Below are 24,816 nucleotides of genomic sequence, written 5' to 3' on the forward strand. Positions count from 1 at the left end.
ATCTATTGTTCTGAATTTGCCCTTTTTGCCAATGGGTGTGTTTGTGAGATACTACTATATCAGAACAGTTAATTATTAATAGTTACTGTATCTATTATACGGTTAAGTTTTCCAATACAGTTAAGTTATTCAAAGTTCTTCTTTCTTTGGTTGTACTGTACCTATAGTGTTTAAATAAATTGAGTCTATGGAAGATGAAGAGGAAGAATCCCCACAGGCCATTTGGTCCAATAAGTCCACAGCAACCCTCTGAAGTGCATTCCACCCAGACCCAAACCCCTACCCTATAACCCTACATTTTCCCATGGTTAACCCACCTAACCTCCACATCCCTGAACACTATGGGTAATTTAGCATGGCTAATACATTTAAATTACACATCTTTGGACTGTGGGAGGAAAGCAGAACACCCGGTGGAAACCCACACAGAGAACGTGCAAACTCTACACAGACAGCTGCCTGAGGGTGGAATCGAACCCAGGTACCTGGTACTGTGAGGCAGCAGTGCTAACCAGTGAGCCATCCGCTAACGTTGAGTAATTTGACCAATCGAATTGCAACTGGAACACAGTACTTCACATCTACCTTTAAAATAAGAGAAAGGTTAGGATCTAGGCTACCTTCTTAAATATTTTGAGGGGGGCCTGATCTGTTCCATAACAGGGTTCTTACTTGAAAGAGTAATCAGACTTCATTGAGATAAGCTCCCCCGTGCAGGATAGAAAGGACTGTTTTCGGAAACAGCTAACCAGTCTTCAGTCCCAGTCTGTGTAAGAACATTTCAGTACCATCTAGAAAGTGCCTAAAATGGATAATCTCACACTTGCTTACATTGAACTTCATCAGTGATCACATGGTGTTGGAGATTGGCATGACAATGAAAATCCAGCCCATTTTTATCATTCATTCATGGGATGAAGGCATTGCTGGCTAGGCCAGGATTTATTCCCATCCCTAATTGCCCAGAGGGCAGCTAAGAGTCGACCACATTGCTGTGGGTCTGGAGTCACACGTGGGCCAGACCAGGTAAGGATGGTAAGGGCCAGAACAGATAAGGTAAAGGATAATATGGGATTTTCCTCCAATTGACAACAGATTCGTGGTCACCATTACACTCTTAATTCCAGATTTTATTCCGCAGCCCCCTCCCCCATCTGCCATGAACTGGGTTTCCCAGGACATTACCTGGATCTCTGGATTTCTCAACGTCTATGCTATTAAATCCTTTAATCATTTTAAAGACCTTCCTTAGGTCAGTCTCCCTCCACCTCCAGCACCGCCAACATATATTTTCAGAAGAGAAACCCTGCCCTCCCTGATTGCTACACCTTCTCAGGTTTGTAAATTCACACTTTCTCTCATTCCTTCCACTCTGTCCTGTGGAGGCTGGAATTGTGCACAATATCCTGAGTGTTGTTTAACTAAAGTTCCATGAAAGACAGCAAATGTCACATCTTTTGAATTCTATTGCTGTAAAGTTCAACCCCAGTGCTTTGTGTGCATTTTCACAGCTTGGCTAACACGCCTTTTTTTTAATGATTTGTGATGTACGTACATAGTGCATGATTCCCTATGCATCCAGTTATTCGTATGTATTATTAGGCTGCTGAATACCCAGGAACTAAAGGTCACAAGGTAACTAAGGATTGTACCTGAATACTCTGTCCCTAAGATGGGCACCGTGTTGGTGACGCTTTGCGCTGTAACTAATCTGTAACTGAAGAACCTAGTTACCTTTGTACCTAAGATGGCACTGAAACATTTCACTGTACTCATTTGAGTACATGTGACAATAAAGCTAATTCATTCATTCATTCATTGTGATCTACTTAGTTAATTGCATCAACATGTATAAAGTGCTGCAGTGGTAATGCCTCTATCTCTGGGCTAGAAGGTCTGGCTTCAAGCTCCACCAGCCCCAGAGGTACGTTAGTATGCAACCAAACATGTAGATTAAGAATAATTATTAAGACATGTATGAAGAAGAGATAGACTTGGGATTTAAGGCTGTTTGAAATAAAATTCTGATCAGCAAGTGTATGCTTTGTCAAAAAGTGCTGCATTTTGTTGTGCACAACACCAGCAAGTGTGACGTGAGCAGGCAACAGTTTGGGCTAAATTTGAACTCTGCTTGTGAGCAACAACCCTTTAAGAGCTTTTGCGCAGACAAGTTCCCTCCCCACCCCATTCTCTTTATGCCTGTTGCCCACGTGAACAGAACCTGCTATCATGAGGAGGCACTAATTTGGCAATGCCAGCCTACTTCACATGTGGGCACTGCCCCAATTTTGGAGGGCTAGTAAAGTCAGGTTCTAAGTGGTATGTACAAAGTTAAAAATCACTCAACCGTTGTACATCCCAGTCCAACACTGGCACCTCCGAATCATTCTCAGTGGTATGACTACTATCTTCTTCCTTGTCCAACCAACCTCATGAGGCTCACCTCATTTCATTGTCCTGCCAATTTAATGGTTTCTGTTTCCTCCTCTGAAAGGGCTGGTGGGCACCTTTCAGATGCTTGGCTCTGATATTACACTCCAGTGCCCCAGAACAGATTAGGACACCTAATGGCACCTAGAAATTCATTCACATCACTTGGCCATGCCAAGCCTAACAGGAGCTAAGCAAAAGATACCAATCCATGCAGGTCCCAGTGCCACTAACAGAGCAATAGAAGGTGGATCACACTGGCAGTTGTCCACTGTGAGTTCCTGATTTCACCCACACAGTACTGGGATGTGTGTGGTCAAGTGGAAGCCAGGCACATCCCCACAATGACAAGAACACTGAATCTTCTTTTTAAACATTAAGACATTTTTAAAACCCCCATTTTACTCACTGGAAGGAAGCTGGGATACTAACTTGATTGGATTCCGTCGATTTCTGTAGGTGGAGATAAAGGAGAGAATGGCACAGCAAGCCAGACAATACTGGCTTGAAGCCTGAGGAGTGTCATTGCTTGGGACCAGTTCCATTTGTGTAGTCAAGGAAATCTGCATAGTGTGAGGCAATGAAAAGATAGTGGATTCTGCCTTTCAAAACAAAATTGGACAAGCCAAAAGAATGACCAAAATAAATTTCCTTTCTCCTCAGACACTGGCATCAGTACTTGGAGCGCTCTCTGCGACCAATATTGTCGAGCTGATTATTTCCCTGATATGCCTCTGTGTGCTCATTCCGACAAAAGAGCTCAGCAGCCGTTTCAGGGAGAGATTCCGTGCTCCCATTCCCATCGAGGTGGTCATGGTGAGTGAGTGATGGCTGCTGCTGTGAATGTCATTGCCTCAGGACTTATCCCAAGTGGTATGGACAAATGGATGGATGGACCAATGGATAGATGGACGGATGGATGGACATATGGGCAGACATACGGACCGGTGGATGGACGGATGGGTGGATAGATGGATGGATTGAGGGAGGGACGGATGGAGGGAAGGATGGATGGACAGATGGTTTGACGGACGATGGATGTGAAGCCATACACAGTTCCACCTGCGTGAGGCTCCACAGCTTTCAGTCTCATCCCTGATGAAGGGCTCCTGCCATAAACGTCGATTCTCCTGCTCCTCAGATGCTGCCTGACCTGCTGCGCTTTTCCAGCACCAAACCCTTTGACTTTGATCTCCAGCAATGCAGTCATCACTTTCTCTTAGCTTCAGGCTGGCAAAGTTCAGCATAATGCCTCAAGATTGTCCATCCTATCTGGAGGAGAGTAGTGTGATGATTAGAATGTATGCTCGTTAGAAATTGTACAGGAGGAGGCCATTTAGCCCCTTCAGCATTGAATTCAGTTATTTCCATTTCACTTTCAATCAAAATTAAAAGGGAGGATAAAAGAACAGAGTATTATTTAAATGGAGAGAAACTGCAGAAAGCTGCAACACAAAGGGATTTGGGGGGACTTGTGTGTAAAACACAGAAAGCTAGCACACTAGCTGTACAAGGTGCTGGTGAGACCACATCTGGAACACTGTGAGCAGTTCTGGTCCCTTATTTAAGGAAAGATATCATTTCATTGGAGGCAGTTCAGAGAAGGTTCACTAGGATAGTCCCTGGTGTGGAGGGATGAGGAAAGGTTAAACAGGTTGGGACTCTACTCACTGGAGTTGAGAAGGATGAGAGGTGATCTCAGTGGAAGATATTGGATTCCTCAGGGGCTTGGCAGGGTAAATACTGAGAGGACGTTGCCCCTCGTGGGAGAGTCTCGGACTAGAGGGCATAGTCTCAGAAGAATGGGGCACCAATTGAAGACTGAGATGAGGAGGCATATCTTCTCTGAGAGGGTTTGGACCTCCTTGCCACAGAGAGCTGTGAGGGCACAGTCCTTGTGTATATTCAAGGCTGAGATAGGGAGAGTCTTGATCAGATGGGGAATCTCAGGTTCTGGGGAAAAGGGCAGGAAAGTCAGCGGGAGGAATGTCAGATCAGCCGTGACCCTGTTGAATGGTGGAACAGGCTCAAGGGGCCAAACGGCCTACTCCTCTTCCTGTTTCTTATGGCCTAATGGCTGATCTGTGTTTTAAATCCTGATGTACATTGTCACTGTCCTTCATCCTGAGTCCTTTTCAGACAGCCTGAAGGCTGGCCTGAAGCCCAGTCCTTCCAACCAGCCCTCCCATTTGAGCTGCCTGAGCCCTTTCCCCACAAAACTGAACAGTGGTCCATTGAGGAGCTGAGCACTCAGCGGTGGGATCCAGGCTTTTGTCCTTCTCAGACAGCGAGGTTGATGAATTCCTGTCATTGTGATCTGGCACTTAAACTGCACGGATTCAGATGGGGTCAGTTCAGAACAGGTAATGAGCCTTTTTGAGTGCTTCATGTACATAAAGGCACCGCAAAGTGTTGGAAACAATTAAAAGGAAACCCTAAATCACCATTCACAAGTGTTTCATCGTATTTTTTAAGCATTGTCATGTCAGAAATGTGGCGGTCCATTTGTACTCAACGAGCTCCCGCTAACAATGAAGTCACGATTGGAGAATCTGTTGCGTCTGAGCATTAAATATTGTCCAGGACGCTGGACAGTCCACCTCACTTTGAAATTGCACTGTGCGGTTATTTTTATATCTCCCTGAGGAAGAGACACAGCCTCAATTAAATGTCAGTAGCTCTGACAGCACAGCACTCCCCCAGCGCTGCAGTGGGTGGAGTGGGCTGGAGGTTTGTAGTCATGACTCTGTCTCAGCTTTGAGGGGGCTACCCACTAAGCATGGCAACCGAGCAGGTACAAACGGAGTGACGTTTTACCAGCTTCTGATCCATTTGTGATGGGGAAATACCTGAAACGAATTAGCACATTTAGCATGCTTGCCTTCATTGCTCAGCCCTTTGAGTGTAGGAGGTGGGACGTCATGTTGAGGTTGTACAGGACATTGGTGAGGCCTCGTCTGGAGAACTGTGTCCAGTTCTGGTCACCCTGTTACAGGAAGGATATTATTAAGCTGGGGAGGGTTCAGAGAAGAGATTTACCAGGATGTTGCCGGGAATGGAGGGGTTAAGTTATAAAGAGAGGCTGGATTGACTGGGACATTTTTCACTGGAACGCTGGAGGTTGAGGTTTATAAAATAATGAGGCGGACAGATAAGGTGAATGGCAGGTGTCTTTTCCCGGGTTGGGGGGAAATTTGAAGACTAGGGGATATGTTTTTAAGGTGAGAGGAGAAAGATTTTAAAAAGACATGAGGAGCAATTGTTTTACACAGAAAAGTGGTTCATGTGTGTGATGAATTTTGTGAGGAAGCAGTTACAACATTTAAAAGACATTTGGATAAGTACAGGACAGGAAAGGTTTGGAGAGATATGGGCCAGGAGCAGGCAGGTGGGACTAGATTAGCTTGGGATTATGGTCGGCATGGACTGGTTGGACTGAAGGGTCTGTCTCCGCGCTGTATGAATGAGGTTATTGTATCTAACCCTGTACTTTGCTTTGTTAACAGATTATAGTGGCTACTGCAGTCACCTTTGCTACATCGCTCGATGAGTGCTGCAACGTCCAAGTTGTGGGTCATATCCCTGCAGGGTGAGCTTTCCTTTCTCTGGCAGATTAAAAGCTTAGTGAGGAATGGTGTGTGACAATTACCACTAGTGTCTTGAGTGAAAAATTGTGACTTGGGTTTTTTTGTTTGCTCATAAAAAGTTCCAGTTCGTCAGTGATGTGTAACCAAAGTTTCCTGGTCATCAAGCTGAGTCACATTCCCAGCTTGCAAATATGACCTGCCTGGGTCAACCTTTATGCTCAGTTCTTTTCTATTATTTAGGCGACAGTCCCAGCTCTAAGTCAGGGAGTTTGTTCTGCAGTCCATGCCCCTTTGGTTTGTAATCCTCACCCAGGGCAGGATATCTAACTGTGGACTGATGGGGCCTGTTGGGTGAGTCAGGGGAACACATCCGCAGAACTCCTCAGTCTCTCACCACTTCAAGATTGAGATGGTCTAAAACCTTCAGCAGTGGAAGAGCTCTGAGTTTAGTTGGAGTTGCAAGACTCCAGGCCTCGGGCCTAGAGCTATCTGCACTGCCTAGTTGAGAGTGCAGCTTGCCTCCATCTCAAAGCAAGACCGATGGTAGGAAGGGGCACAACTAAGGGAGAGGTATTGAGTTTTCTTTGTCTGGAATGTTGCTGAATGTGTGAGACTGACCTGAGTCTAGGCCATCTGAGGGCCTATCACAGGAGCCCCAGATGATTTTGGGCCTGATTTGGGGGGCATTGGGAGAGTGGAACAAGGTGTTGTTGATGTGCGGCATTGCAACATTTTTCCAGGGAAAGGGGCAGTGACAGAGTAAACTCTCAACATTATAATTTCCAGCCTTCTTCAGGCAATTGAGAAACACCCTCAGTGGCATAACCACTGTTATTTCAAGTAGACAACCTTTTCCTGGTCTCATGATCTTTGGTGAAGTCACAGCCAGGTGTTAGCATTGAACAGGTCTGAGCAACCCTGAGGTCAGAATCAGTAGTCCATATCTATTTGCTCCTCCACGGTTTTTTTGAGACCTAAAGACTATATGTTCTTGGGCAGCACCTAAAGATCATACTCCCTAGAATTCTTTCGTAAAGGATCATGTTGATGCACATAGAATGGGTACATCTGGGAGTAGAAGCTTCTGGAATGATTGTCGCCCACAGCAAACTGACTCTGATTGTTAGAAAAGTGTAGGGCAGGGTCTGAAATGGCCAGCATACAGCACTAGGTGCTGCCCTGCTAAGTTGATCAAAATGCCAACGTCAGAAGGCCATTTATTGGAGGGTTGGGGGTCACTGCTGTAGACCTCTGACTAGGAGACCAGTTGTCTAATGCTCCAGCTTTCTCCATCGTGAAGGGAGAGTGCAAAAAAATAATTCTCTGAGTAAACATCCATTTCGACATTGCCCAAATGCGAAGCAATTTATCTAGATCAATCGCTGAAAGAATTCACGTGGGCCATGCATATACAACTTCACATTGAAATGATATTCTGTATGCAGAGAAGGGGACGATATGGTTAGTCATCTTGATACCTTTGTTGGTGAGCTTGGCACTGTGGTGGCAGAGGGTCTGTTTCGTTTCATATGCATTTAATGAATTATAGGATCCCTACAGTGTGGAAGCAGGGCATTTGGCCCATCAAGGTAAAAACAATGACTGCAGATGCTGAAAACCAAATACTGGATTAGTGGTGCTGGAAGAGCACAGCAGTTCAGGCAGCATCCAACGAGCAGCGAAATCGACGTTTCGGGCAAAAGCCCTTCCTGATGAAGGGCTTTTGCCCGAAACGTCGATTTCGCTGCTCGTTGGATGCTGCCTGAACTGCTGTGCTCTTCCAGCACCACTAATCCAGTATTTGGCCCATCAAGTCCACACCAACCCTCCGAAGAGCATTCCACCCAGATCCACCCCATCCCTGTAACCCTGCATTTCCCATGGCTAACCCACATATCTCTGGACAACTTACCTTGGCCAATCCAACTAACCTGCACATCTTTGGATTGTGGGAGGAAACCACAGCACCCAGAGGAAACTCACACAGGTACAGGGAGAATGTGCAAACTTCACACAGACAGTTGCCTGAGGGTAGAATCAAACCTGGGTTTCTGGTGCTCTGAGCCACCATGCTGCCCTAGTTTTGACAACTTTGACATTAAAGAGCTGGGGAAGGGTGTTTTAATATAGTAATAGGTCACTACATTAAAACATATCATACTGCTGCCTAGTCACAGGAGTCCAGTGACACTGCAAAACCAATCAATCCATACAGTCAGGCAATCAGAGTGTGGTATATATATGTGAGGGAATGGTTACTGGACACTGCATTTAGGAAACCTGTGTTGTTGCTTTGAAAATGAAGTCATAGTGAGTTTAATTTGCAGTTTAAGTGTGTCAGGGAGAGATACCAGCTGAAAGAAAGCATCTTGTGAATTTGCTGTAACGAAACAGCTTGCCATTGTACCAGCCTGAGTCTATGCAAGGAACCTCAAATGGCTCCTTGATTTGACTGTGCAGATAGTGGTGACCCTTTGCTGAGGTTTGAGTGTTTATAAGGATATTGCTGGGGATAAAACAGGTAATCTGAATTTGAATGCTCTCCTGATGTTTGTAGTGAAATCTTTTCAACGTTTTGTCTATGGTTCATGTTTTTTTTCCCTTGTTTACAAAATGTTTTGTTCCTTGCCTTATAAGTACACTGGCAGCCTCTCATGACTGCATTCAGTAACTGACTTCCACGATTAAAAAGAAATAAAGTTATGAACTATTGAGCCAGATTTCAGTCCAGGATCTAACTTGTCAAGTACTGTATTAGCTTCGATTTGGAGATGCCGGTGTTGGACTGGGGTGTACAAAGTTAAAAATCACACAACACCAGGTTATAGTCCAACAGGTTTAATTGGAAGCACACTAGCTTTCGGAGCGACGCTCCACTATCACCTGATGAAGGAGCGACGCTCCGAAAGCTAGTGCTTCCAATTAAACCTGTTGGACTATAACCTGGTGTTGTGTGATTTTTAACTTTGTATTAGCTTCAGCTGGGATCATAACAAACGGATAAATGGAAGGGAAAGCGACCTGGGAGAATCAGACAAAGAATGATTTTGGAACCATGTGCATGGCAGGCTGAACAGAAATTGCTGGAAAAGCTCAGCAGATCTGGCAGCATCAGTGGAGGGAAATTAGAGTCAATGTTTCAGGTCCAGTCACCCTTCCTCAGAACTGTGTTAACTGAAACGTGAACTCTGATTTCTCTCCAAAGATGCTGAGCTTTCCCAGCAATTTCTGTTTTGGTGTCTGATTTCCAGCACCTGCAGTTCTTTCACTTTTCATTTCAGGATAGTTTGGAATAAAGTTGAATCCTCAGTTTATGAAGTGATGGTCATCCATCTGTGGGCAGAAGATGTCAGAAATTCGGGGCACTTTCTTGGCATCTTGCAGTTCACTCCCTACCAACAAGTACACAGCGCCAACTTGCACATGCTAACGGCACGGGTCCCATTGACGGTGAAGTTGGTTTTGGGCAGCAGCGTGAAATGGGGGATGATAAATTGGCATTTTGTTTGACACCACACCTGACGTCATCATGCACTGGGCCCATAGCAGATGGCTGATACACCACCTCAGAGGAAAGGGAAGACCCTTTAGAAGAGAGATAAGGGGAAACCTCTTCAGCCAGAGAGTGGGGAATCTGTGGAATTCATTACCACAGACAGCCGTGGGGGCCAGGTCATTGAGTATATTTAACACAGAAGTAGATAAGTTCTTGATTGCCAAGCAGGTCAAAGGTTATAGGAGAAAGCAGGAAAACGGGGTTGAAAAACCTATCAGCCATAATCAAATGGTGGAGCAGACTCAGTGGGCTGAATGGCCTAATTTCTGCACCTATGGTCTTATGTCTAATGAACGACTTGTTGCTGAAGGCAATCCTATGCACCTCCTTGTATTTTGAATGAAAAAGATGAGCTGGAAGTGATGGCTAGGAAATCTGAGGAGGGAATATAAAAGGAATCTCTTTGGAACCATGTGCAGTTCCATTCAGCTTCTAACAGTCAGCGTTAAAGGGGACCGAAACACATGTTAAGCCTTTTTATTTTGTCTATTAGTTGCCTTTTACCCCAACATATCTCAAAAGACAATGAAATAACGTCTTCTCTTCATTTTCTTCCTAGATTCCCAAAGCCCCAGTTGCCAGCGTTGGGGAGCATCCCAAGTATAATCGGAGATACCATTGCAATTACCTTTGTCAGCTACGCTGTGTCTGTATCACTGGCTATGCTCTATGCAGACAAGCACAGATACAAGATTGACCCCAATCAGGTCTGTAGCGTCAAACTACAAATGAGTCTGATTCAGTCCTCACTTGGTGGTCTCTTGTCCGATCGGTGCTGGATCCACTGCTGTTTGTCATTTATATAATTGGTTTGGATGAGAATATGGGAGACATGATGAGTAAGTTTGCAGATGATACCAAAATTGGTGGTATAGTGGATAGTGAAGAAGGTTATCTCAGAGTACAAGGGGTTGTTGATCAACTGGGCCAGTGGACCAAAAAATGGCAGATGCAGTTTATCTAAGATAAATGCGAGGTGTTGCATTTTGGTAAGACAAACCAGGGCAGGACTTGCACAGTTAACGGTAGGGCCCTGGGGAGTGTTGCTGAACAGGGAGACGTGGGGCTGCAAGTACATAGTTCCTTGAAGGTTGTGACACAGTTATCATTGGGTGATGAAGAAGGCATCTGGCACGCCTGCCTTCATTACTCAGAGTATTGAGTACAGGAGTTGGGATGTCATGTTACGGCTGTACAGGACAATGCTGAGGCCACTTTTGGAGTACTGCATACAATTATAGAGTTATAGCGTGTACAGCAAGGAAACAGACTCTTTTGTCCAACTCACCCATGCCTACCAGCTATCCTAAATTAATCTAGTTCTGTTGGCCAGCATTTGGTCCACATCCCTCTAAACCCATCCTATTTATATTCTGGTCGCCTTACTACAGGAAGGATATTATTAAATTGGAAAGGATGCAAAAAGATTTGCAAGGATGTTACTCAGATTGGAAGGTTTGAGCTAAAGAGAGAGGCTGAATAGGCTGGGGTTGTTTTCCCTGGAGTGTCGGAGGCTGAGGGGTGACCTCATAGAGATTTAAAAAATCAGGAGGGGCACAGATGGGGTGAATAGCCAAGGTCTTTTCCCCAGGGTAGGGGAGTCCAGAACTAGAGGGCATAGGTTTAAGGCGAGAGGGAAAGATTTATAAAGGGACCTAAAGGGCAACTTTTTCACACAAAGGGTGGTGTGTGTATGGAATGAGCTGCCAGAGGAAGTGGTGGAGGCTGGTACAATTACAACATTTAAAAGGCACCTGGATGGGTATATGAATAGGAAGGGATTACAAGGATATGGGCCAAATGCTGGCAAATGGGACGAGTTCAGTTTGGGAAACCTGGTCAGCATGGACGAGTTGGGCTGAAAGGTCTCTTTCCATGCTGCATGACTCTATGATTCAATGAGGTACATAGATAGGAAGGCTTTAGAAGGAAATAAGCCAAATGTAGGCAAGTGAGGCTAGTTTAGTTTGGAAAATTTATTGGCATGGACAGGTCTGTTTCTGTGCTGTATTACTCTCTGATTCTCAGATGCTTAAAGGAGTTGATAGGCTGAAACTATTTCCTCTAGTGGGGGCAGTCAGAACAAGGGAGTGAGGAAACCGTGAAAGGAGAACCAGGCTAGTCAGGAGAGAGGCAATCTGGAATGTTCTCACTCCAAAATGCTGTTGATACTGGGGGTCAGTTGAAAGTTCAATGACTAAGATTGACAGAGTATTCCTCTTGGATAAAGGGGTTTAACAGTTTTGGAATTGAACTGGGTAAATGGAGTTAAGATGCAGAATTACTGATCTAATTAGATTGTAGCATAGCTCTGAGTAGCTGAATGGCCTCTTCCTGTTCCTGAACTCTTCCTTAGCCAAGTAAAAATCAATCTCAGATATGTTAATTGACTCATTGACCTCTTCCCTGTGCTCCCAAATGGCTTTTTCAAGTTGTAGGCCTTATTGGAAAGCTCTCCATTAGTTGGCCTCATTGTCCTTGAATGAGTGGCTTGTTGAGATATTTGAGGGAATTTAAGAGTCAACCACTTTGCTGTGCTAATGTAGACCAGACTGGGTAAAGATGGCAAATTTCCTTCCCAAAAGCAAGGCCATTAGTGAATCACATGGGTTCTTGGGGCATTTGTGGTCACCATGGCTGAGATTAGCTTTATATCCCCGATTTTTAAAATTGAGTTTAAATTCTACCAGCACAGCAAGATTTGAACCTGTGACCCCAGAACATTATCCTGGGTTGCTAGATTATTAGCTCAGTGACATAGCTAATAGGCCACTAGTAACATTTTGCACCTGCCCATGAATTAAGGGCAATAGCAATAATTCAAGAAATTACAGATCTGGTGAGCCTTACCTCATTTATGATTTATTCAGGTTGTTAAAAATATGGATTTTGATTGGCAGCATGGCTTTTGAGAGGTCGTGTCTCACAGACCTGATGGAATATTTTGAGGAAGTGACAAAGATGATTGATGAGGGCAGGGTGGTGGATGGACTTTAGCAAAGCCTTTGACAAGTTCCCTCATGGCAGGCTGATACAGAAGATGACGTCACATAGGATCTACAGTGAGCTGGTAAATTGGACACAACTGGCTTGGCCATTGAAGACACAGAGTAGTGGTGGAAGGGTGTCTGTCTGACTGAAGATCTGTGACCAGTGGTGTTCTGCAGGGATGAAGGGCTTTTGCCCGAAACGTCGATTTCGCTGCTCGTTGGATGCTGCCTGAACTGCTGTGCTCTTCCAGCACCACTAATCCAGTCAGTGCTGGGACCCCTGGTGTTTGTAATATGTAATATTACATATGTATATACAGAGGAACCTCGATTATCCAGCATTCGACTATCCGAATATCAGATTATCTGGCAAGATCGCAAGGTCCCAGTGCTTGGCTAAACTGTGTTATCCGGCATTTGATTATCCGAACATTCGATTATCTGAACAAAATACTCCCCACCCATGTCATTCAGATAATCGAGGCTCCTCTGTATAAATGAATTGGAAGATATAGGTGGCCTGATTAGTAAAATTGCGGATGACATAAAGGTTGGGGAGCTCTGGACAGTGAGGAGGATTACCAGGAAATACAGCAGGATAGAGTTAGGCTGGAGACTTGGACGGAGAAATGGCAGATGGAGGTTAATCCCAATAAATGTGGCGTGATGCATTGTGGAAGATCTAATGCAGGAGGGAAGTATACAGTAAATAGCAGAACCTTTAGTCGCATCAACATACAGAGAGCTCTCAGCGTATAGGTCAACTGTTCCCTCAAAGTGGCAACAAAAGTGGATAAGGTCAAGAAGGGGTATGGCATGCTAGCCTTCATCAGTCAGGGCGCAGAGTATAAAAATTAGCCAGTCATATTGCAGCTGTATGGAACATTAGTTAGGCTACATTTGGAATATTGTGTCCAGTCCTGGTTGTCACACTCCCAGAAGGATGTGGAGGCTTTGGAGAGAATACAGAAACGGTTTGCCAGGATGTTGCCTGGATTTAAGTGTACTAGCTATGAGGAGAGAGTGGACAGATTTGTTTTCACTTTAACGTTGCAGGATGACCTGATAGCAGTTTACAAAACCATGAAAGGAATGGATAGACTGGAATATTTGGAGTCTTTTTCCCGGGGTAGTAATGTCAATTAAGAGGGGACATAGGTTTAAGGTAAAAGGGGGTAAGTTAAAAGGAGATGTGAGGGGCAGGTTGTTTTTACACAGAGGGTGGTCAGGGCCTGGAAAATGCTGCCTGAGGAGGTGCTGGAGACAGATACAACAGCAACTTTTAATAGACAGGTACATGAATAAGCAGAGAATTGTGGAATGCGCACCGTGTGGAGGCAAAACGTTTTTAGTTTAGAACGGTGTCATGTGTCGGCACTGGCTTGATGGGCCGAAGCGCCTGTTCCTGAACTGTACCATTCTATGTACCTTTGATTTCCTCAGGGCTTCTCCTGCTCTGTCAGTGGCAGCTTGGCACAAATCGACAGGGTTTCCTGGCTGAGCCCCTGCTTGAATGTATGGGAATAGAGTATCCGAAAACCCGGGAGAAATACCCTCACCTTTTCTTCACCGATATTGAATCCTGTCGGCTTTTGAGTTCAAATAATGTTCTCTTCCCAGCCCACACTGCTCTAAGCTAGTTTCCTCCCTGTTTTGTAGGAACTCTTGGCTCATGGAATTTCGAATACCATTTCCTCCCTATTCACCTGTTTTCCAAGTTCAGCTTCATTGGCTACGAGCAGTATCCTAGAGAGTACGGGGAGCTCTACGCAGGTAGGATTATCATCCACACAGGAGTCCCATAGAGTTGGTACTTGCAGATTGTTTGACTATATGGAAGGGCTATAACCTTGGAAGAGGGATTTATTAGAATGGCACCAGGGATTTTGTTTTTTAATTCATTCATGGGACAAGGGCATTCTGACTCGGCCCAGCATTTATTGCCCATCCCTAAATGCCCAGAGGGCAGCTGAGAGTCAACCACATTGTTGTGAGTCTGGAGTCACATGGAGGCCAGACCAGGTCAGGATGACAGTTTCCTTTGCAAAAGGACATTAGTGAAGCAGATGGGTTTATCCAACAATGGTCATCTTTAGATTCTTAATTCCAGCAGGACTATATTTTATTGAATTCGAATTCCACCATGGTGGGATTTGAACTCAGGTCCCCAGAATATGATCTGGGTCCCTGGATTAATGGTCCATTGATGTCAATGAAGTATTTTGAACCTGTCGATGTTGTAATGTCAGAAACCCAGCAAGCTCCCACAAACAACAATGTGATAAAGAGCCTGCAAGGCTCTTGCCTTGACATCACTCAGGGGTTGGATATTGGCCCGGGTGCTGAGAGAGTTCTTCTGCTCCAAGTCAAATAGAACCCTGGAATCTCTTGCTTTCCCCAGAGAGGGCAGACAGGGACTTGGTTAAGAGCTCCTTTGAAAGCCTGGACCTCCGGCAGTGAGGCACCCCATCATTGGCTGTGGCAATCTAGATTTTGTGCTCAAACAGCTCTTTGGTTTGACTTGAAGTGATTAACTCAGGGGTGAGAGTGACGCCATTGAGCCAGTAAGTTACCGCGAAGTTATCATGACTTGTACTCAATTCAATTCTCCCATTCTGATTTTGCAGCTTGCTGGATTTTTCACCTGTCTTGTAGTCTTGGTGGTGCTACTTTTGATTGGGCCACTGTTTTACTCTCTACCCAAGGTGAGCCATAGAAATCACGCTAAACTTTGATGGAGCTGATGTTGTAATGATAACGTCGTTGTGCTACTAGCTGATGGATGAGTCCTTTGTAGCGTACAGCATGGAAACAGACCCTTCAGTCCAACCAGTCCATGCCGACCGTAATCCCAAACTAAACTCGTCCCACCTGCCTGCGCTTGGCCCATATCCCTCCAACCCTTTCCTATTCATGGATTTGTCAAATGTCTTTTAAACATTGTAACTGTACCCCCATCCACCACTTCCTCAGGAAGTTCATTCCACACATGAACCACTCTCTGTAAAAATGTTGCTTCTCATGTCTTTTTTCAATCTTTCTCCTCTCAACTTAAAAATATATTTCCAAATTTTGAAATCTCTCACCCTAGGGAAAAGACATCTGCCATTCACCTTATCCAGATGATTTTATAAACCTCTATAAGGTTTATAAACCTCTATAAACCTCAACCTCCTACACTCCAGTGAAAAATGTTCCAGCCTCTCCAGCCTCTCCTAATAACTCAAACCCTCCATTCCCGGCAACATCCTTCTGAACCCTCTCCAGTTTAATAATATCCTTCCTGTAACAGGGCGACCAGAACTGGACACAGTTCTCCAGACGAGGCCTCACCAATGTCCTGTACAACCTCAACATGACGTCCCCAACTCCTACACTCAAAGGACTGAGCAATGAAGCTGAAAATGTGTTGCTGGAAAGGCGCAGCAGGATTCCTGAAGAAGGGCTGATGCCCGAAACGTCGATTCTCCTGCTCCTTGGATGCTGCCTGACCTGCTGCGCTTTTCCAGCAACACATTTTCAGCTCTGATCTCCAGCATCTGCAGTCCTCACTTTCCCCTCGAAGACTGAGCAATGAAGGCAAGTGTGCTAAATGCCTTCTTAAACCCCCTGTCTTTTTCAAAGAACTACTTACCTGAACTCCCAGGTCTCTGTGTCCTACAACACTACCCAGGGCCCTGCCATAAATTGTGTAAGTCCTGCCCTTGTTTGTTTTACCAAAATGCAATACCTTGCATTTATCCAAATTAAACTTTGGAAATGTGGGCTCAAATCCCAGTAGAGTTTAAAATCTTACATGGGAAGTAGGCATTGCTGGCAAGTCTGACATTTCTGCCAATCCCTAATTGCCCTTGAACTGAATGGCTCACTGAGCCATTTCAGGGAACAGTTAAGAGTCAACCACATTGGCTGTGGGTCTGGAGTCACTTGTCGGCCCAGACTGGGTAAGGATGGAAGATATCCTTCACTAGACGATACTAGTGGGCCATAAACCATTAGAAATGTAAAGTTATTGTAAGATCTGGACTAGGAAGCTAGTCTCACTAATCGTAACCATGACAACTATCACTGATTGTTGTCAAAACCCATTTTGGTTCACTCATGTCCTTTGGGCCTACTCCTGCTCTGAACTTATCTGTTTCTGTAAATGGTAAGTATCGTTTGCTTCTGACAGGGAGAGTAAGCAATGTTGAGGGGAGTTAATAAGAATAAAATGCCCTGTTTTTCAGGCAGTTCTGGCCTGTATTAATGTCACCAGCCTGCGCCAGATGTTCCTCCAGTTCCAGGATCTACCAGAACTGTGGAGAGTGAGCAAAATGGACTTTGTAAGTTGTTGAACCTGAGTTCTCTTTTATAACGTTGCTCCTGTGACAGAGCCACTTTAAAAAGCCCAAGAACCGTCTCACAAACAATCACCTATGATTGATCATTAGCCACCCCATTTGAGGCGTACAGGTCTACAGTTCCCTGATAGTGGCCACACAAGTGGATAAGATAGTCAAGAAGGCACATGGCATGCTTGTATATATCTATTGGGGCATAGAGTATAAACATTGGCAAATCACGATGCAGCTGTACAGAACTTCAGTTTGGAACAGTTCTGGTCGCCACATTCCGAGAAGGACATGGAGGCTTTGGAGAGGGTACAGAACTGGTTTACCGGAATGTTGCCTGATTTGGAGGGTATCGGCTATGAGGATAAAAGCTTGGTTTGAATATCAAAGGATGAGGGGCGACCTCACAGAAGTTCCCAAAATCATGTGAGGCATGGATAACCTTTTTCCCAGGGTAAAAATGTCAATTACTCAGGGACGTAGGTTGAAGGTAAAAGGGGATAAACTTAAAGGAGATGTGAAAGGCCAGTGTTTTTACACAGAGGCTGGCAAGTGTCTGGAATTTGCTGCCAGAGGAGGTGATGGAGACAGCTATAATAGCAATGTTTAAGAGGCCTCTTGACAGATACATGAACAGGCAGGGAATAGAGGGATATGGACCGCGTGGAGGAAGAAGGTCTTTAGTTCAAAAAGGTGTCACGTGTTGGCACAGGGGGCCTGTTCCTGTGCCGTGCTGCTCTTTATTCTTTGAGCCTGATGGCACAGTGGTAGTGTCCCTACCTTAGGCCCTAGTTCAAAATCCCACCTGCAGCGAATATGCATCATAATATTTCTGAGCACGTTGCTTAAAATAATGAGGTTCGGGACTGTAAACTTTCTTTGCTGTACTGTCCTGTGCCCACACAAAGTCTTCATCACAGTCCCTGTATGCACTCTGACAACCATTTGCCTTGTCCTTTTGCAGACGGTCTGGGTGGTCACATGGCTGGCTGTAATCATACTGAACGCGGACCTCGGCCTAGCTGTGGGGGTGGTGTTTTCCATGATGACCGTGATTTGCCGCACTCAAAGGTACCGTCGCCTGTTATTGAGGCAGAATTAGTGCCCACGACTTCACTCCCGAACCAAAGCTGACCCCCTCAGGGGGTCCCCACTGGTTCAACTCTTGACAAACCTGTTGTTTAATGGAAGGGTACGTTAGCTGAATGTTAACGTTAGCTATGCCCAAAAGAGGGCATAGCTTGAAGAATCAGTATGATGGCATGACCTCTGCCCTATTGCAGACCGAACATCTGTTGCATATTTCATATCTCTCAGAGCTATATAGAGCCAACACAGGTTTTTGAAGTGGGCAAGAGGTTTGTTTATCAGAGATTTTAAATATCTGTGCATTTGTAAAATGACTGCACTTTTGCTGAGTTGACGGTGTGGTGCTGAAAAAGCACAGCATGTCAGGCAGCATCCAAGGTAGCAGGAGAATCAGGCATAAGTCCTTCATCAGGAATTAGCAGAAGAAGTGACGTTTCAGGCATAAGCCCTTCATAGGACTAGCCTGGGATGCTGCCTGAGCTGCTATGTTTTTCCAGCACCACACTCTCACCTCTGATCTTCAGCATCTGCAGTCCTCACTTACTCCTGCACTTGTGCTGATCCCAGCTTAGCTTCCAAAAACTTCTGTAACCACACTTTAGTTTGCTCAGAGTCCACACCCAGGCTGAACCAATCAAACATAGATCAGTTCTCAGACTCGCATTGTCAAAAGACAGAATGATCAAACAATTGAATACAAACAAAAACAATGAACTCAGGCTAGAAACCGGCAATATGTTTGTGTTGTTTTATTATCTGCTAGGAGGCTTGTGAGAGGCAGGGATTTGTTTGTGGAGACCATCAGGAGTTGGGGATTTGTTTGTGGAGACCAGCAGGAGTCAGGAATTTTTGTCTGGAGACCAGCAGGAGTAAGGGATTTGTTTGTGGAGACCAGCAGGAGTTGGGGATTTGCTTGTGGAGACCAGTAGGAGTTGGGGACTTCTGTGTGGAGACCAGCAGGAGTCAGGGATTTTTTTGTGGGGACCAGCAGGAATCAGATTTGTTTGTGGGGATCAGCAGGAGTCAGAGATTTGTTTGTGGAGACCAGCAGGAGTTGGGGATTTGTGTCTGGAGACCAGCAGGATTAGATTACAGTGTGGAAACAGGCCCTTCGGCCCAACAAGTCCACACTGACCTCCGAAGAACAACCCACCCAGATCCATTCCCCTACATTTCACCCATTCACCTAACACTACGGGCAATTTAGCATGGCCAATTCACCTAACCTGCACATTTTTGGACTGTGGGAGGAAACCGGACCACCCGGAGGAAACCCACGCAGACACGGGGAGAATGTGCAAACTCCAGTCAGTCGCCTGAGGCGGGAAATGAACCCGGGTCTCTGGCGCTGTGAGACAACAGTGCTAACCACTGTGCCACCGTGCCGCCCAATTGTTTGTGGAGACCAGCAGGAGTTGGGGATTTGTTTGTGGGGCCTAGCAGGAGACAGGAGTTTATGACTGGAGACCAGCAGGAGTCAGGGATTTGTTTGTGGAGACCAGCAGGAATCAGGGATTTGTGTCTGGAGACCAGCAGGAATCGGGGATTTGTTTGTGGAGACCAACAGGAGTCAGAGATTTGTTTGTGGAGACCAGCAGGAGTCAGGGATTTGTGTCTGGAGACCAGCAGGAATCGGGGATTTGTTTGTGGGGACCAACATGAGTTGGGGATTTCTTTGTGGAGACCAGCAGAAACCAGGTGTTTTTACCTGGAGACCAGCAGAAGTCAGGGTCCTGTGTCTGGAGCCCTAATGAATAATAAGCATGCTTCAGTTGTGTATAACTGCATTTCTGTGCTGCAATTAGGGGCGGGTATCTTAAAAAATCTTTGAGGCAACTGCATTCCCAGGAAGTGTTAATTGGTTTCATCTGGTGTCCAGTTGTAATTCAAAAGAGCATTATCCCCCTCTACTGTCCAAATTTTCAAATAACAGTTGCCAGTCATGGACAAATGGCACTTTGTCTCGCCTTCCGTGGGGTGCAGGGGAGTTATCATCTCATGTCGACTTGGGCCCTGGAGGCATTGAGCACTTCCGATGTGTTTTCCAATTTGGACTTGAAGTGAAAAAGAGACGGGACTTTGTGCCGTGATTTTTGAAAGCAGTATATTGAAAATTAAGATCAGCCAAATAGTATAGAGCACTCCTTATTTTGCATTGTGTGGTTTAAAAAAATACTTTCTTTTAATCAAATCTTTGTTTTGGTTGAGAAACAATGTTTATGACGAGATTTGATAGTTGGCCATTTCATGTCATTTTTGTCAATACAACAGGGGAACATTTAGCAGCATTTATTCACTGCCACTTATTTTCTGTCTGATTTCACATATTGGAAATGATATTTTGAGTGTTACTCACAAGATCTATGGATCTCCAAAATGTTCTAAGTGGAATTATCAGGATATGCACCACAGACAAGATTCTTGGATCCATTAAGGTTGATCTCAGGAACACAGAAACAGGAGTAGGCCATTCAGCCTGTTGAGCTCGCTCTACCATTTAGTACGATCATGGCTGATCAAACACCTCAGCACCTTTTACTCATGTTATTGTCAACCTCACCATTGTCTGAGTAAAACAACTCACCTCATCTCAGCCTGAAAGGACATCCCCCTTATTTTTAAGTTGTGCACCTGGTCCCAGCTTGGTCACCTCGGACGAATGGCTTACCTCCATCTACTTTATCGATTTAATGAGACCAGCTCTCATTGTCTAATACACTGCAGAATATAAGCTCAGTTTTTCCCAATATCCCAGCATGGGATGGTCCCACCATTCTGGGAACGAGTCAATTGAAACTCAATTGTTATTTCCCTGAGATATGGAGACCAGAACTGCACTCAGTACTCCAGCTGCAGTCTAACCAAGCTCCTGTACAATTAAAGCAAGATTTCACTGCTCCTGTACTCAAACCCTCTGACAATAAAGGCTGACATTACATTCACCTTCCCAATAGCTTGCTGCACCTGAATGTTGATCTTCAGTGACTTATTAGCAAGGACACCTAGGTCCCTTTATACATTTACACTCTCCAAAATCTTACCATTTAAGGAATACTTCTGTACACCTTATCCCACATCATATTCCATCTGCCATGTTCTCGTCCATTCAGTGAGTCTGTCCAAATCCTCCTGAAAACAGTTTACATCTTCCTTGGATCACACAGTCCTGCTCATCTGCAGATTTGGAAATATTGCAAGTGGTCGCCACACCCATACCTCATTGATCTATATCGCAAACAACTAGGGTCCAAGTACTGACCCCTGCAGTACCCCACTGTCACAGACTGTCAACGTGAGAATGGCCCACACTCTGTCTCTGTTAACCAATCATTAATCCATGGATATTACCTCCTATCCTGAGCAATTTTATATTCTTAAACAAGTTGTCCAGGACATTGGTGAGGCCACTTTTAGAATAATATGTCCCATTCTGGTCTCCCTGCTAAAGGAAGGATGTTGTGAAACTTGACAGGGTTCATACAGATTTACAAGGATGTTGCCAGGGTTGGAGGATTTGAGCTACAGGGAGAGGTTGAACAGGCTGGGGCTGTTTTCCCTGGAGCGTCGGAGGCTAAGGGGTGACCTTATAGAGGTTTATAAAATTATGAGGGGCATGGATAGGGTAAATAGACAAAGTCTTTTCCCAAGAGTAGAGGAGTCCAGAACTAGAGGGTATAGGTTTAGGGTGAGAGGCAAAAGATATAAAAGGGACCGAAGGGACAACTTTTTCACCCAGAGGGTGGTGCATGTATGGAATGAGCTGCCAGCGGTGGAGGCTGGTACAATAACAATGTTTAAAATGCATCTGGAAGGGTTTAGAGGGAAATAAGCCAAGTGCTGTCAAATGGGACTAGACTAGATTGGGATATCTGCTCAGCATGGACAAGTTAGACCGAAGGGTCAGTTTCTGTGCTGTTCAACTCTCTGACTCTAACCTGCTGTGGGGAACCTTATCACAAAACGTCTGAAAATCTGAATATAGTGCATTCATCACCTCTCCTTCATCAATTTTCTTTGTAACGTTGTCAAAAAATTCCAACAGGTGTGCCAAGCACGATTTTGCATTCCCAAACGCACACTGACCCTGCCTCATCGGTTTATTATTTCCAAGTTCAGATCCTTTGTGATAAATTCTAAATATGAGACACTTGGAACAAATATAAAGCCAACCACATTTTCCTGCACCTTTTCAGTGCCATGGCTTTGACTATTCACCCAGCTTTCTCTCTCGAACGTAAATGTTCCCTTAAACAATGCACACCAATAATTTTTAATGTTTTATAATTTAGCAACTGAAAAAAAACTGAGTGAGAAAACTACTCTGATGTGACCAAAGACACATTGTTGAAATAAAGGTACTTTTTTTGCCCAAAGCATTCCCTGCCGGTCTGCTATAATGGGAAGGTAGGAATAGGGAAAAGTTATCCAGGTCTCCTTGGTCATTGCAAAAGACCACGGCTGACCTGGAGCGTCGCTCTCTGGCCCTGCCTCGGTCTGCAACCTGAAGCGAATCGATTGAACCCCCCCCCCTTCAGCCATTCAGAGCAGCATTTTTGCAGGAGGATGCTCCAGATGCTCATTGCCCTTTGTTGTCACCCCTGAACCGCCTCATTGTAAGGTTAGGACCCCATTGTTTGAGGCTCCTCAACCAGATGAAATGAGAGAGACCTGATCAAGAGGTTTCTTTTCTCATCCACAAAGCAGTGGTGATTTGGAATTCACTGCCTGAAACGGATGATTGAGACATACGTCCTCATCACGTTTAAATAAAAACACTTGGAGGTAGAGGATTATAGGGACCGAGGCCATGGAGCACAGAACAGTACAGCACAGGAACAGGCCCTTCGGCCCACCATGTCTGTGCTGACCATGATACCATTCTAAGTTAATCCCATCTGCCTCCACATGGTCCATGTCCCTCAATTCTCTGCCTGTTCATGTGTCTGTGTAAATACCTGTTCAATATTGCTATTGTATTGGGTTTTACCACCTCCCCCCGGCAGCGTGATGCAGACACCTACCACCCACTGAGTAAAAAACATTCCTCCCACATCTCCTTTACACTTTCCCCCTCTCACGATAAACCTACTCCCCCTAGGTTTGACATTCCCACCCTGGGAAAAAGACTCCGACTACCCACCCTATCCACGACCCTGATAATTGTATATCCTTCGAACAGTCCGCCCTTCAGTCTCTGACGCTCTAGTGAAAACAATCCAAGTTTATCCAATCTCTCCTGATAGCTCATACCCTCCAATCCAGGTAACATCCTGGTAAACTCCTTCTTCACCCTCTCCAAAACTTCCACATCCTTCCGATAGTGTGGGGACCAGAACTGCACACAACGCTCCAAATGTGACCTCACTAATGTTTTATACAGCTGTAACGTGACCTGCCACCTTGTATACTCAGTGCCCTGCCTGATGAAGGTAAACATGCTGTATTGCCCTCTTTCCCATCTTACCCACTTGTGCTGCCCCTTTCAGGGAGCTATGGGCTTGTACCCCACGATCCCTCGGGATATCAATGCTCCTAAGGGTCCTGCTCTTTATTCTATACTTTCCCCTTGGATTTGACCTCCCAAAATGCATCACCTCACCCTTGTCAGGATTAAACTCCGTCTGCCATTTCTCCATTTCTTACAGCTGATCCTTTGATATCCTTCCTCACGATCCACAATTCCACCAATTTTCATATTGTTTGCAAACTTATCTCCGACATTTTCATCAAAAAACATTTTGAAACATTATTACCAACAGAGGACTGATCTTTGTGGAGCACCACTGGTCACAGACACCTACCCACCAAGGCAGAAAAACACCCCTCCACATCTACCCTCTATCGCCTATGGCCAAAACAATTTTATATCCAACTTGCTAGCTCACCAAGCATTCCATGTGACTGAATCTTCTTAACCAGTTGACTATGAGACCCTCTGACAGTGCGGCACTTCCTCAGCACTGACCCTCCGACAGTGCAGCACTCCCTCAGCACTGACCCTCTGATAGTGCAGCGCCCCCTCAGCACTGACCCTCTGACAGTGCGGCACTCCCTCAGCACTGACCCTCTGATAGTGCGGCACTCCCTCAGTACTGACCCTCCGACAGTGCGGCACTCCCTCAGTACTGACCCTCCTACAGTGCAGCACTCCCTCAGCACTGACCCTCCGACAGTGCGGCACTCCCTCAGTACTGACCCTCCAACAGTGCAGCACTCCCTCAGTACTGACCCTCCGTCAGTGTGGCACTCCCTCAGTACTGACCCTCTGACAGCGCAGCACTCCCTCAGCACTGACCCTCTGACAGTGCGGCACTCCCTCAGTACTGACCCTCCGACAGTGTGGCATTCCCTCAGCACTGACTGTCCGACAGTGCAGCACTCCCTCAGCACTGACCCTCTGACAGTGCGGCACTCCCTCAGTACTGACCCTCCGACAGTGTGGCATTCCCTCAGCACTGACTGTCCGACAGTGCAGCACTCGCTCAGCACTGGCCCTCCGACAGTGTGGCACTTCCTCAGTATTGACCCTCCGACAGTGCGGTACTCACTTATGACTGACCCTCCAAAAGTGCAGCACCCCCTCAGCGCAGCACTCTCTCAGCACTGACCCTCCAACAGTGCAGCACTCTCACTCTCTCTTCCCCCCCTCACCTCCTCTCTCTTTCTCACGCTCTCTCCCTCACGCTCACTCCCTCCCCCTCCCTCACATCTCTCTCTTCCCCTCCCTCACCCTCTCACTCTTGCACCCGCACTCTCTCTTCGCCCCCCTCACCCTCTCTTTCTCCTCCTTACCTTCTCTCTCTCTTCCCCTTATGCTCCCTCATCCTCTC

At 45.6% G+C, this 24,816-nt stretch overlaps 1 protein-coding gene across 5 annotated transcripts in view; it reads left to right on the forward strand.

Moving 5' to 3' along the window:
- slc26a10 (solute carrier family 26 member 10) overlaps nt 1-24,816 on the forward strand; it is a 166,075-nt gene that overhangs the window by 12,047 nt on the left and 129,212 nt on the right. For all 5 annotated transcript variants that reach the window (XM_072566945.1, XM_072566942.1, XM_072566943.1 and 2 more), the window contains exons 5-11: nt 3,094-3,246; nt 5,937-6,019; nt 10,133-10,280; nt 14,223-14,336; nt 15,191-15,268; nt 16,793-16,888; nt 17,862-17,968. In XM_072566945.1, the coding sequence (XP_072423046.1) occupies nt 3,094-3,246; nt 5,937-6,019; nt 10,133-10,280; nt 14,223-14,336; nt 15,191-15,268; nt 16,793-16,888; nt 17,862-17,968 (779 nt within the window). The remainder of the gene's footprint in view (nt 1-3,093; nt 3,247-5,936; nt 6,020-10,132; nt 10,281-14,222; nt 14,337-15,190; nt 15,269-16,792; nt 16,889-17,861; nt 17,969-24,816) is intronic.

Source organism: Chiloscyllium punctatum, chromosome X, assembly GCF_047496795.1.
Source record: "Chiloscyllium punctatum isolate Juve2018m chromosome X, sChiPun1.3, whole genome shotgun sequence".
In the NCBI taxonomy this organism is placed as follows: domain Eukaryota; kingdom Metazoa; phylum Chordata; class Chondrichthyes; order Orectolobiformes; family Hemiscylliidae; genus Chiloscyllium; species Chiloscyllium punctatum.